At 56.7% G+C, this 14,529-nt stretch overlaps 1 protein-coding gene across 1 annotated transcript in view; it reads left to right on the forward strand.

Annotated features, from left to right (window-relative positions):
* The first annotated feature begins 815 nt into the window (after positions 1–815).
* The window catches only part of CASZ1 (castor zinc finger 1), a 53,611-nt gene continuing 39,897 nt past the window's right edge, over positions 816–14,529 (forward strand). The window contains exons 1-2 of the mRNA XM_012662519.1: positions 816–968; positions 1,312–1,350. Coding sequence (XP_012517973.1) covers positions 920–968; positions 1,312–1,350 — 88 coding nt within the window. The 5' untranslated portion in view covers positions 816–919. The remainder of the gene's footprint in view (positions 969–1,311; positions 1,351–14,529) is intronic.

Below are 14,529 nucleotides of genomic sequence, written 5' to 3' on the forward strand. Positions count from 1 at the left end.
AGGAGAAAGGCCGGGAGTCCAGGGAGGCGCATAGTAGGTGGGGAGAGGTGGGCACATTTTAAGGGCAAAACCTAAGCAAAGCGTCAGAAACCCCAGTGTGCGTCCCAGCAGGCACTCCTCGGAGTGCAGGGGCTGCCGCGCGTCTTTGCCGACCGCTCTGGGACTCACTTCCTCGAACTCAAAAAGCCACCACAACAAAATGTGGGAACCCGGCTATGAGGGGGAAACAAAATCGCTCTGATACCCGGGGTGCCCCAACCTGCCGGCAGCGCTAAGGGGAGCACGAGAGCGCGCGGCCAGCGGGCACGGCACCGCGGTGCCTCACACCTGCGCCCGCCCGCGCGGAAAAGTTTAAGCGGCCGCGCGCGGCGGCCGTCGCTCGCGCTCGCGGGGCCAGAGCGGCTGAGGGGAGCGTGCGAGCGCGCGGCCGCGGACGGTCGGTGAGAGTCGGCGCGTGTGGGCGAGCGCCGTGCTCGCGCCCCGCTCCGGCCGCGCGCGCGGAGTCCCCGCCTCCCTCCTCCTGAAGGCAGAGGTTTGGGGAATCACGGAGCCAATAAGGCCGCCCGCCCGCCTGCCCGAGCCGGTGCGCGCGCGCGCGAGGGAGGGAGGGAGCGCGCGGCGGCGCGGGCGAGCGAGAGCCCATTCACTTGAGCACCCGGCCGGCGGGCGGGCGGGCGGCGGCGGGGGCGCGCGGGCCGGGCTCTGATCTTTCACCTGCCCGGAGCCGGCGCGGGCCCGGCCGAGGAGGCGGCGCCGCGGCCGCCCTGCCAATCACCGCGGCGCCTGGCAGCGCCCCCGGCCGCTCCCTCCTGCCAAACTGTTACCCTGAGTGTTACCGTCAGGAGCAATGACATCAGGGTTTTAAAACAACTTGTTATTCGGGGAGTAATCAGTTGCAATTAGGCATTAATTAAGTATTATGAAAGTTGATTATTTAAGTGAATTCGGCTTTCGACTCTCCGACTATGGTGAGTACCGGCGCGGGCGGGGGAGGGCCGGGGCCCGCGGCTTGAGGCGCGGGCGGGGGACGGGGGCGCCCCTCGGCCCCGCGGTCGGCCCGGGCGCCCCGGCCAGGCCGCGTCCACGGAGAGTTTCCGCTTTAGTTTGAGAAACTCGGGCGCGGCGAGGAGCTCGGAGCGCGCCGCGCCGGAGCGTGAGAAGCGGGCGGCGCGGAGGGAGAAACTTCGGCCGCCGGGATGCGCGGGCGCCGCGATGGGGGGCGCCGGCCGCCCAGGGGGGGCCGGGGGGCCTGCTGGAGACTAAACGCATCTTTTTTCTCTCCTGTTTTTCTTTTTGTGGCGTTCCTCGAAGAGTTTGGGACCAAAGAGAGGAGCATGGATCTAGGAACAGGTACCGGTGGGAACTCAGGGAGGCTCTTTCACTTTTCTTTCGGTTCTTTCACGGAAGTTCGTATTTTTAGCCCAGTGAGGTGGCGGCTGAGCAGGGGGTGGGGGCAGCCTGCAGAGGGTCGGGGCGGCTGCCTCTCCTCGCCCTGGTTTCTGGTTGCGAGACTTCTGAGGATACTGTTGTTATTATTTGTTACTTGCTTAGTGACTGTGACTAATTTGATGCTTGTCATTATGAAAGAACCGAGGGGAGAGGAGCTGGGGGGCACCCAGAGAGAGGATTTAGGGGGTTTTATGGGGGTTTTTGTGCTCCGTGTTTTTTGTGTGGCTCCGTGTTTTTTCTCTGTTTTTTTTTTTTCCTTTGCAAAGATCTCTGTGTGTCTGGCTGTGGGGTGTGTGTTTTTATTTTTTTAGTGGGGGGTGGTTTAGTTTTTGAAAGCAGCGTCCTGTTGGGAAAGGTGGTTAGTCTGGTTTCGGGGCGACTGTCTCAAGGTAAAGGAATTTAATTTATTTGGGACAAGGCTGTGTCGGATGATCAAGCTGCTTATTATGGCTAATGAGTGTTTTTCACCTGAGAATCTGTGGGATGAGGCAGCTGTTATCAGTTCAAAGTGAGGGGCCCAGGACTCTGTCCCCCCTCTTTAGCCCCCACCCTGGGAGGTGGTGATGGACCAGGCAAACTACTAAATTTAGACATCTGGGTTTGGGGGCCTGGTGCGGGACCAGGCTAGGGCTCCAGATAGCACCGTGCTGGCCTAGGGCAGAGCTTATCCTGAGATTTTGGTGTTTTATTGGTTTTAATCTGATTCTATTTAATGTTTCTCCTCTTTTTCCATCTGGGGTTCCAGCGTGAGTCCAGAGTGAGGTTTGCCCTTAAGCTCTTTCCATTGTCCCTCTCTACTGAAGCCAGATTTTGACTAGGACCCTCACATCCTAGGTTGACAAAAGCAGCTGTCTTCTTAAAGGTTTTGAAAGAAAGAAACAGGTAGATAATTCATTGAGACGGATCTCTGAACCCTTCCATTTCATTGATCGAAGGGTAGGTGGTATTGGTGGCTGTTAGAGTTGTTGTTTATAACAGGCTCAAGTTCATGGCATCACCCCTTGGGACACATGAGCTGACATCTGACCTTCTGAGGTCAGAAGAGGGCAGGAGGCAACACTGAGGGTCCCCTGGTGGGTGGCATGGTGGCTGGCTTTAAGAAGGGGGTGTGTGTTTACGGGAGAGGGCGTTGTTTGAAAAGTTTTAAAACTGTCCCACCAGGTATGATCTTGGCTAATCTGATATGGAGGTCCTCAGGACCTCTGCCCAGGAAGGGTGTGACACCCCCTGCTGGGCAAAATGGTGAAGGTATCTAAGGCCACGGATGCCACCCTGCCCCTCCCTGCCCTCCACTCCCACAGGGAACCAGCCCGCCCCCACCTCTAATCAGGTGCCTCATCACCTCCCTCTCAGGCCCCACCCCCTGTCTTCGGAAATTGGGCCCCCACCCATCCCAGCCAAGAAGCAGACCTCAGAGATGGGTCAGGCAGTAATGCACCACCCCCTACCTGGGGCAGGGAGCCTCTGCTTGTGGGCGGGCGCATGGGACCCAGGCATTACTCAGCTGGAAGGCGGGCCTTCCTGTCTTCCTCCTCCTAACCTGGGTGCTAAGTGGGGCTGGCATCCATCCTTCTTCCATACACCAGCCAGTCTCTCTCAGTCTGTCATGGGGTCAAGAGCCCTTCTGTGGGGTGTCCGGACTGGAGTGAGGGCCTCCCAGGCCTGGCAGAAGGCAGGTGGCAGAGCCTCTTATGGCATCCCTCCTGGGCCTTAGGGCGACTTACTTCTCCTAGCACTCCAGGGACAGGCTCTGGAAACTTTTCCTAGAAGCCAGAAGGGCCCCTGAGGTCAGCTGGTCCTTTCTGTGGCTGGAGCAGGACACTCCCAGTGGGACCCAGGCCTGGACTCTGGCCATTCAGGGAGGGGAGGTCCAGGGTGTCAAAGTTCTGACTGTTTCCCGGAGGAGTCATCTGGTGATACCATCTCAGCCTCTTCTTTGAACTTGGAAGTTTCACTTAATCTCAGAACTTCAGAAGAAAAGCACTTTTTCCCCCACTTCACACAAAAAGGGAAGCAGATGGGGCCTCTGAGATCCCTTCTGAGCCTGTCTCTGGGCCAACTCCATGCTCATCTTCAGGAGCTTGGAGCGGCTCCCTCTACCTCTGGAACACACAGGGACACAGTCAGGGCCACAGTCAGGGCCAGGGGTCTCATCTCTGGCCAAGCTCCTTGCTGGTGAGGGGAGGGGGCTTTATGGGCAGCCCCAGGCAAGGGCCCCTCCAGCACAGGACATGGCCAGAGGCACAGGCCCCAAGCGGTTGCTGGCACCAGGGACTCAACAAGCATGGGATCACAGGTTAACGTCCTCTCTAGCCCCGGACACATCTAGGTCCGGAAGCACTCCAGCCATGAGTAATTCAGTGGCGGGAGAAGCAAGGCTCCTCAGGAGGGGATAGCAGGACCTCAAGACACTCAGAGACCATGTGGACCTCTTTCCCCCACCATAGTTCAGCCAAGGGCTGGATCAATCTGGACGTCTTTAGCAATAAAAAATGCCGATGTCGTCCTAATTCACCAGGCCCCGAGATGACAGCAAATTTACATTTTTTAATTAAACTAGCAGCCAGTTTTTATGAGAGGGGGTTGGGTTATGCAAATCAAATGGTTGTGTACGGAAGATTAGGAGAGTTTGGGAATAAATTCCACAAATGCTAATAAAAAAAAAAGGAAGGAGAGAGGGAGGGAGGGAGGAGAGAGAGGAAGAGAGGACATAGTTCCATTAGGCCCTTTTAGAGTGATTTCCCTGGGGGAGGGAGGGGGGAAAGGGAGATGGGAGGAAGCTTTCAGACACAGGTGAATCCATCTTGCAGTTGGGAAGCTCCCCGGGATTAGGCCCCCACCAAGCTGGTTCCTAGGCCCAGAACATAACTGGAAGCTGGGGTGAAAAAGGCTGTGAAACAGTAGTGGAGTGTTGAGAAGGAACTTGCCCTTGACTGCTGAGGACCTGGTTTTAAGTGCCCTTTCTCTTCTTGAGAAAGGGAGGGGCTGATCAGGGCTAGAGCTGTCCGGTAAAGGATCCAAGGTGGGCTCTGCCAGGTAAAGGCCCAAATAGGCAAGAAGGTACATTCAAAGGGATGGGCGTAGACCGCAGGGGGAGCCGGTGAGGGGCAGCACTGCCCGCATGACACTGCGGCTGCAGCCCTGTTGTCAAGGCAGGTCAGCAGGGGGGACTCGGTTCCACTCACTGAGCCAGACCTGCTTCTCTTTCCTGCTCGGCCTCCCAGTCAGGACCTCCTCGCATGCTGGGCAGAACCCCCATAGATACTGGCCCAGGCTTCAGCTGTGGGAAGGCCAGGAAGGGTGGGGTCAGGGGCTGAGCCAATTTGGCTCATTAGCCTGATTCTTGGAGTGGAATTTCCTAGTAGCCACATGCTTTGAGAGCACACAGTCTTGAGGGAGGAGAAGAAAGGCTGCAAACTTCTTCCAGGTGGTACCTGACCCCAGGGAGCAAAGAACTTGCCTCTCCCAACCCAGGCCCAGAGTACTGCTCAGGGCCCTGCTGCCCTGCGTGTCAGCCTACCTCCGGACTCACCTCCAGAACTTCTGTGAGCTGCCGGTTCAAGGCCAGAGCCTTGCCAAGAGTGTGGGCTTCTAGGAACCTCACTAGCTGTGGTTATGCTTTTGACCCAGCATTCGCTCGGGATTGGGAAGGTTCTCCTGCTGTTTCTGGAGGAAGAGATTCCATGCCAGGTTTAGGGTAGAGCAGATTGCCCTCGATTTTCCTTTCTCCAGCTTTTACTTGGCCAGATACACCCACTCAGTCAGTCTAAGATGAGACCAGTCCCTGCAGTCAAGTTGGGCACCGGTTTTGCCAGTCTGCCGCAGGGGTAGGTGCTCTGGTGCCATCTTGGCAAGAAGGAGCCGTCAGAGCCGAGGACAGAATGGGCTGTCTCAAAAGCAGTGAGTCTCTTGGTACCATTAAAAACAGAGGCTGGCTGTGCACCGGTTAGTGATGTTTGGAGGGACTTGAGTGTCAGATGACCTTCAAGGTTTTTGGTTCTGCCACTCTCAACTTGATTTTATTCCGTGGGGCAGTCTCGAAGGGGAGGCGTTGAGTGGACGAGGTGAGAAGCACATCATTTGGACCTTTCCTTTGGTAGAAAGCATTTGAGACCAGCAGCTCTGGGCTGCGAAGTGACCCTCTGAATCAGCCCTAGTACTATGTATAGGAGGACATCAGAGCCAAACTCACTACAAAAGGCCCAGCAAGGCAGGGAAGGCAGGTCCTAGAGGATCCTGTGGGAGACCCCACCCCAGGCCCTTTTTCCCTGGTATGCACCAGCCAGGGGAACCTATTAGCTCTCCTCTGCGAGGAAGGCACCGCAGCCAGTGTTAGTCAGAACTCTATAGCGGCCTTCATCTGTACTGCTGGTGTTCCTCCACCCCCCAGCTGGGGAATCTGGCTGAGTTGCAGCTTAGGTTTTTATGATGGAAAAATAAAATAAATGGAGGCACCTTTGGAGGCTGAGTCACGGCAGCAGCATCTCCTCATTAAAGCTGCTGCCCCTGGCTCAGGTCCCTGCCCACTGCCCAGGCAGGGGATTGGGTGGAGCTCGGGAAGGCTCTTGGCCCTGACTGCTCTTCTTTCTGGACTCTGCCAGGTTAGTGGTGTGCCCCAGTCTCCTCTGGCTGGCCCACCATTCTCAGAGGGGTCAGGCTTTTTCTCCACCCTGGTGCATCCCCCCAGGCCCCAAGCTTGTCTTTTAACACTGCCCTCCTGGGGCTGGACTTTAAACCTTGACCATCCTGGCTGTGGCCACCTCCACCTCTTCCTCCTCCTTTTCCTCTTCCTCCTCATCTTCAGAGGGGGAAGGAAGTTGCTCTGTAGTAATTACTGCCTGTGGGTCCCCAAGGCAAGCAGCAGCTGTTCTGGGGTAGCTTGGCCAGGGTACAGCGAGAGTAGGAAGAAGTCAGGGAGCAGAAAGGGGAGGGCCGGCAGCCCCAGGGTGCAGAGGAGGAGCGCCTGCTTCCTTGGAGCGGCTTGGGAAAGGCAGGTGCTTGGTGGTCTAGCACATGCCCCTCTGGCTGCCTGACCATAGGTAACACCCTCAGACCCCAGACTTACTGAATGTATGTCCTCTGTCTGGGAAGAGACCCCATGCAAGTAGTGAGGCCCTCAATTCAGCAAGCGACTGGGGAGCTCCTGCTGTAGGAGATGCAGAAATGACGACTGCCTGGTGCCCCCAAGTTTGCAGGGCAAGCCTGGTGGAGGGAAAGGTGCAGTGTTCTGTGGCTCCAGGCAGAGGAGCCAGGGGCGGGGCCCAGGGAGCTTTGTGAAGGAGTGGCCTCAAGGGACGTCCCTTCTCCCACCCATGCCTTCTGCATTCCCACGCAGTCTCTTGCATGTGCCTTGTCCTCCTCACGTCCTCTGAGAGCAAACTCTCACTTCCCATTCCGCAACCACATTTTTCTGCCTTTTTTGCCCAGGCCACCCAGCTCCCTAAAGCCAGGCTCTTCCTGCTCACCTTTCTTTCCAACCCCCCTCCCTCCAACACCTTTTCCAGCCTCACACCCAGTTGGACCTGGAAAGAGATAAGAGATCAGAGGCTGGCTGGGAGCCTGCTGCTCTGAGGACCTGGTCATACCCTTAACATTGGTGTGCTAGGGCAGCACTCAGACTCAACGCCCTGGTCCCCAGGAGGCCAAGGCCACGGACCTTGTTTTCTTCAGCTACTGCTGCTCCTGATGGTGACCATTAGACGTTGGCTGCTGTGCTGACTCTGCTGGGGCTGGGGCTCACGCCTTCCCGCTGTAAGTGCTGGTAGAGCTGATTGATGTCCTGCACCGAGTGCCTCCCCTGCCTCCCCAGCTTCTTAGTAGGGGCAGGAGGAGGAATGCAGGAAATGTTGGCCGATTCCCTCAGGATCTGGGTTTTAGCTCCTCGAGAGCTTTCTAGAGCCTGGTTTACAGGAAGGAGTGGGGCTGGGATTTGGGATGACGTGCAGGGGGCAAGGGGGCAGAAGGATAAAGATAGGAGTTGGGTGGTCAGATGGGCCCCCCCACCCAATAGCTACTATCCATGACTGTGGCTTGGGGCTGGGCGGGGCTGGGCTGGGAGGTCCATGTGCTGCCTGGTGGGGACAGGAGAGCAGTAGCCAGGGGCATCTGGGCCTCTCCTCTGCTTCGTCCCTTGCCCACCTCCATCTCCATTTGCTTCCCCACCTCCAGAGCAGGCCTCACTGCACATGTCTGTTCTCTCTAGTCCTGCTCTCTACTCCAGGACCCCTCCAGCTAGTCAGTCCCAGTGCAGGGTGTGATTCCAGAAAGAAGGAGTAGGCTCACACAGAGGGCCCAGCCCAGATTGCCAGGGCTTCTGACCTCTGCCCCATGACGTGGTGTGTGGGCTGCTCCCAAGCTGGCTGTGGGATCTGTTCTTGGAATGTCCCACAGGCCTGCCCTCTGGAGTCTCTCCCGACTCTCCTGGCCCCTTGGGCTCTGCCAGTGCCCTAGGTGCTTGGCTGCAGGGACCCTCCTATAGCCAGGAGGGCCCTCTCTCACTGCCTCCAGGGCCGAGGCCAGGGCACTGCCTGAGTTGGAGGAGAGGGAATGGGTACATTTTGTGGCTCCAGAGACCAGGCATTCCCAGAGGTCACCTGGCCATTTCTTATAGGGCCTTCTCTGTGAACTAAGGGGGCCTCTAGGAGGGAACGTGTTGCATGAGAACAGGAGCCTGGAGGAGCCAGGCAGAGCATTGGGTGGGGGGACTGCTGTGCAGGGAGAAGGTAGGCAGTATCGAGGAGGCCAGTAGGGAGAGAGACTTCTGGAAGATTGTGTCACCAGGAAGCATCTTCTCTTTTGCTGTGGCTCTCACCTCCCTCTAGCCCAGTGTCTGCCTCCCTGCTACCCCTTCAGCCCGGGAGCCCAAGGCCACGGGCCAGGCAGGGGGGCTGCCTGGCAGGATTGATGAGGTGCTCCACTGCCCAGCAGGGGGCGCTCCACTGCATCTGCCCCAGTCCTTTTAGGATGAGGAAGTGTGGTCAGGACCTGGTCCAAGCCTTCTGGCCACGGGTGGGGGAGGGGCAGCCTACCCTCCCCACCCCCAGAGGTTCCTTGGCTGAGTTTGTTTTGCCAGGGTGACCTGTTTAATCATCTCATTTTCTGGTGGCCGTTTATTCCTCGTTTCCACGGTTACGGCCCCATTAAGGGGAGAAGCAATAAGGCAGAGAGTCAAACAGGTAATAAAAACATTAAAGCCCATGTGCACGGAGGGAGGACCAGGTGGGGGAGGGGGCGCAGTGAGGTGAGACGGTCCAGGGAGCAGCAGAGGTAAGAGGCCACCCGCCTTGTCCTCCAGAGGCCCCCAAAGGCCTGCTCCCCGAGACCCAGTACCAGCCCAGAACCGTCCCCAGCCCTTGGTCCCCTGGCAACAGGCTGTGCGTTGGGAGGTAAAACAGGAAGGAGAAAAGCAAAAGGGAGAGTGAACAAAGCTCCCCAGGACTGTCCCACAGCTGATTGTGTGACCTGTTTCCAGGACGCACCTCGTCCTCACTTGGTGGGGGTGGGGGATGATTTCTGACATTGTTTTGAGCTCTAGAATGTTTTTTCTGCCAACTTTATCAGAAAGCATATTTGTGGTGAGTGCTGCTAACAGGGCCAGTCTGGTGAGTAAATATTCCTGGTGTGGACGGCCCTGTGACCTTGAGAGGGAAGAGCACAGCAGCATGGCCAAGGGTGTTTAGGGAGAGGAGGGCCAAGTGGCCAAGGGCCCCTGTGCTGGGTGGGGAGGCCCCCTCCTAGGACGGGGTAAGGTGGGGGCCAAAGGGTTGAGTTTGTCCCCAGCAGGCTCTCCCCAGCAGTGCAGTACAACAGAAACTCAAGTGACACAGAGCTTGAGCTGGGTTGGGTGACCTGCCTGTTGGTGGGCAGGCTGGGAGCCCTTGGCTCCACAGAGGAGCTGCTGGCAGATTCTCCTAAGGGCTCCCTTCCCCTCATAGACGGAAGCGGAAATGGAAGTCAAGTCTCTTGCCCAGTCCCTCTGAGCCTAGGGGCACAGGCCTACCTCGAAATGCACCCTCCCTGTCCTTCCTGGGAGCTTCCTAGGTGTCCCTAGCCCCTCTGCTCTGCCCTCCACATTGGTGAGTGAGCAGAGGAGGTGGGCTGACCCCAGGGGAGGGCGCAAGGCCGAGGTCTTCCTTTAGCGAGCAGGGGCATTGGGTAGGAGTGGGATGCCTGGGGATGCTGAGCCAGCCGCTCAGAGAGGAAAGAGAGGCTTGTTCTCCCCAGTGATCCAGCCCAAACTCACGACGGTCTGTGCCTCCAATGATTCATTTCAAAGTTGACTTCTAACTAGAGGGGGAGAAAGAGAGAGGAAGGTATGGAAATGGGGGAACCCTCTGGCTGGGAAATGTGTCTTGGGAATGGGCCTAGATGAGTTAATATTCCTATCAAACAATTAAAAATAGAAAATGCTCCCGCGGCACCAGCTGCTGAGGCTTTTCAGCAACTGTCACCAGCGGGTTCATGGGGCAGGTGTTGCTGGAAAGGAGTTTTTCCACAAACGGCAAATATCAGAGATTACAGGGTGCTCCCCACCTCCCTCCCAGGACCAGGACAGGTGTTTAGGGGCTCCCAGTTTTCCCAGACTCCCCTCAGGGGCCTGGAGCCAGGGGCCTGTGCAGCTTCAGGGCTGCCCTTCTCCCCTCCAGGGCCCGGCCACAGCGGTGAAGTCATCGCCAGATGCCTTGGTAATTGCTTTAAGAATCTAACTTAAAATAAGATGAAAACTTATAATCCTGAGTAAGGAGTAATTTCCCATCTAATAGTAAATTAATGAAAGGATTATACCAGGGGGCCTGGCTGGGAGGCCGTGCTCATCTGATTAATCCAAGGGTCTCAGGCAAAACAGCTCTAGGCCAGGAGGCTCCCGAACCTCAGGTCGGGTCCCACTCCCTGGACTCCTCTTGGGCTCCGCCGTGGCCCTGAGTTGAGAGAGCATGTTCTGTGTGTGCTCACAGTCCCTCTCATTGACAGGGACCAGCTTTTCAAAACTCACGTGTGGGAGAGGCTCAGGTCCGACCTCCCGTGGGCATGAGAAGGCCCAGTGTCATCAGTTTACCCAGGAGAGTGTTTCACGTGGCACCTGAGAATGTGGGACCTCAGCAGCAGGTGCTAGTTAGAACTCTGGGCAGTGTCCAACTGCCAGACCAAGCAGTCAGTAACATGGTGATCTCGCAGCAGGGTGACCAACCACCCCAGTTTGCCTGGAAAATCAACTGGAAAGACCCATGTCCTGTGAACCCCTTTAGTACCAGGCAAATTGGGAGGTTGGTCAGCCCTGTTTGGAGGCAGGAGGGTGGGTTGCTTGACACGGTCATCCCTCTCTCAGTCTCAGAGAACCCAGGTACCTCCTGAATAAAATATATCTCTGTCCAGGATGGGTGACTTGCCACTGGCCCTATCTGAAACCACTCTGTACTAACCAAGCCTTGCTCCGTGGGCTGCTGGGTTCCACTAGGTGCGTGTGTGCTCAAGTGGGCATGCGCACACCTCTCCAGGCACGAAAGGGCACTACCTGAAAGCCTGACCAGCCCAGAAAGGGCTTGCAACTGCAGCCCTGCCCCTTTAACACTGAGCCTTCTCCCCCCATATTTCATAGCCCAGACAGGGCTTCTGGAGAGGACTTGGACAACGCAATCCCCCAGCCCCCACCTTGCCGTGAGTTTACCCAGCGCCTTCCTTCCGAGAGAGCCACACCTAACATCCCATCTCTCCTCGTGAGTGAGTTCCGTGAGTTCCCTCGAAGGAAGACAAAGAGTTGTCCCATTTCACAAGTGGGAAAACAGGAGGCCCAGAGACACTGCTGGGTTTGTTCCCAAATGCGGAATGCCAAATGATACGGCGTGGGGCTTCCCCGAGGACTGTTCCAAATGGCAGCATTGAGTGGAAGTTACACAGGCTTTCATCCCTGGGTATTTGCTGTGCTGTCTGGCCCGTGTCCCCAAACATCTCTGGGCCCCATGTATATCCCACCTGTACTCTGTGGACACATCCTTGGGTCTTCCCTGCAAGATAAAATGTAGTTGATGAAAATGCATTTTGAGCTTCCTTTTCAAAGACATCTGATACTGCCCATCTGAGAGAAGGGGGTGCTCTTGTTTGTCCGCAGGGAGGGGTTGGTGGTGGTTGGAACACAATCTCACTTGTCTCTCTGGTGAGATGGGAGTGAATGGACGGGACGTAGGGCAAGCTGGGAAGCACATCTAAATGACTGGGCGTTCTCCTAGGAAACGGGTTCTCAAATGCGTGTTTTTTGGATATGTTTCTGTGTAAGCAGAGACTTTGCTGGAAGGGAAGTTGGGGATGTCTCCCCCTGGTTCGTTGGGAGACCATTTCAGCTCAGCTCAGGGCCGGTTATCCCCAGGGGCCTTCATTGCTACTAGAAGTAACAGGCTACCTTGGGAACCCACAGGATGAACTTGCTGCTTTGCAGACAGCTGTCCCCAAGTGGGGTTTTAGCCTGCGGCTGTATTGAGTTTGCTCAGATCTTTTTGCCTGTGTGTAATTTGGGAGAGGACCCGGCTTCTTTCCCAGTGTAAACCATGCAGTGCTTTCAGAGGTGGGGAACAGCCAAGTGTTCTTGGGAAGGCTTGTACTGGTTGAGTGTCCTGTTCCACCCTTCCACCCCACACCTACCCCCAACCCAGAGGGAGGAATTATGGGGCAGTAGGACTGAGAACTCCTAGTCTAAACAACCCAGGAAAGCACGCTCAGAGAGAGCCAAGCCAGAACCACAGATGGTGTGATCCGGATTGTAACTGGGAGGATGGGGCTGTGAATGTTAGATGTTAGGTGGCAGTTGCTGTTCAAGCAGACAGATTGGTGACTTCCAGGCTGCAGGGATCTGAGCAGGCTGTCCTGTATTTATCTTCTCTTACCCTGGGGTGGGGGACACATTGGAATAGACAGAAGGGGTAGGTAGGCCTGGAAAGCCAGCAGTGGGAGCAGGGGCAAGCCAGTAGCACCCCCGCCTCAGCCATGCCAAGCACACCATCCCTGGCCAGCCAAGGTCCCAACCCCATGACAGGGCCAGGTGGGATCACTTTCCCTGGGCTCTGGATAGGAAGGGTCACTTTGGGGTTCCTGGGGAGGTCTTCAGATGGAGTGAGAAATGAACTCCTCCCTCAAGAGCCCTGGGCAGGGCCAGAAGCCCAGAGAAGAAGCCAGGGATGTTTTCTATTTCCGGGTCCCTGGGGGGGCCCAGGGGCAGATTGAGACAGGCTCCTTGCAGGGAAGGTGTTAACAAACAGCAGGTGATTAAACATGACAAGCGGTGACATTTCTGTTCAGGGTTCTCAGTCCCGGCAAAGCCAAGAATGAAGCTATAAACCCTGACATTTTGTGTTATGCACTGAGAGGTTTTTAATAGACCTCGTTCCCTCTTTCCCAGTCAACTTCTCTCTTCCTCCTTTACTCCCCCCATGTAGCCGCTGCCCCCTTAACCCTCCTCTGCTCCCATTCTGCCTGGACTCCAGGGGCCTTTCTGGGCCTGTGTCTTCAGAGCCCACCCCTGTACCTGCAGGGCCAGATGGACCCCTGCCCTCCACTTCTCTCCCTTCTCCTGCATCTTGCCAGCCGCCCTGCTCCCTTTCCCAACGCTGCCACTCCCCCCAGCCTCCCCTCCATCCTTCACTCTCTCACCTCCTTTTTTTGGGTCCTGATCTCACAGCCTCACCCTTAGCTGCGGCTGTCCCAGTTGTCTGGGACAGCAGGTGGCTGTCCCTGTGCCCTCTTTGTGTCCATAATGTTTTCAGACAGACTTGATAGTGAGTGTAGGGAGATTGTGGGGCTTGGTATGGGATTTTCCCCCCATCCTTTTTTCAATCCCCTTTTCTCCTTTTTGGGACAGGGATAGGAGGTGGAGGCAGGGAATTGCACTTCACTGCAAACAGTTGCTGGATTTATTCAGAAAGGGACTGGCCAGCAACAGTTGTTCCTCTCACAGAGAAATGTTCGAACAACTGCGGCCTCTTTTGTTCTCCAGGCAGAGTCTGGTGAAGGGCGTTTGGAGGTGAGCCTGGGGCTCAGGAGAGCAAGAGAACCAAGGGAAGGGGCATAGCTCAATCCCACCGGGGGGAGTCCCCCTGCTTGCAGAGGAAAGGTTCCTGGAGCTCTGCAGGGGTTGGTCCAGAAGGCAGGCCATACCGCTGGGTTGCAGCTCTGCCCTAATGAACTTGAGAAGCACTTGGTTTTTTGTATTCACTCAGTAAATATTTATTGGGCCAGACACTGCACTGAAAAGTGGTCCCATCCCACAGATCTTGCAGCCTAGTGAGGTAGAGGGCTGATTAAACAAGTTACTACAGAAATGCCACAGCAAGGAGCAGGGTGCAGAGAAAGGGGACAAACCCAGCGGGCTTCCCAAAGGAGGTGAAATTCAGTGGGGATCCCTGAAGGATGCATGGAGGAAGGGTACCCAGGCCCTGTGTTGAACGAGCAGTGTTCCTGCCAAGGGGGCAGGGTGCTAAAGGCATGGCAGGGGGAGGCAGGTGCTGCCCACGTGGGCAGGCCAGCAGGTGGAGTAGGGCCTGGGCTGTGCCATTCCCCAAAGGGCTGTGCCCTTTCATCTTGGAGAAACTGACCCCAAACTTGCTCTTCCATCTAGCCTTCCACCATCTTGACCCACCTGGCCAGGCATGGTGGTCAGGGGCAGAAGGGGACTGAGTCTCAGCCCTTTCCCAGTGGGAAGGGGGTGCCAGGGAGTTAGTGAGGGCTCCCAGGCCCGGGGCTGCCCCTGCCTTTCCCTTTGCTGATGACTCATGGATGACGAGGCAGGAGGGAGGATACAGACCTGCATGGAGGGGGCCATGGGAGGAGCAGGAACCCCAGAGAGCCTGGCTGGGATCAGTGTCTGTGTGTCTGCCCACCTGCCCTTCTCACCTTCACCTGCTGACCTCAGGGCTCAGTCAGACTGGAGGTGGCCTCCCCTCTGTGCTCCCAGTGGTGTGTGAAATGCTTGACTCTGTGCTCCCTGGGACCTGAAACCATTTCCCCAGGATCCCTAGGGCCAGAGAGGGCAGGATGTATTTGAGAAACTCAGTGGAACTAGGAGGAAAAGGACCTGAGTTAATCCTTAGAGCAGAA

This window comes from Propithecus coquereli, unplaced genomic scaffold (genome assembly GCF_000956105.1).
Source record: "Propithecus coquereli isolate 6110/MARCELLA unplaced genomic scaffold, Pcoq_1.0 Scaffold77, whole genome shotgun sequence".
In the NCBI taxonomy this organism is placed as follows: Eukaryota; Metazoa; Chordata; class Mammalia; order Primates; family Indriidae; genus Propithecus; species Propithecus coquereli.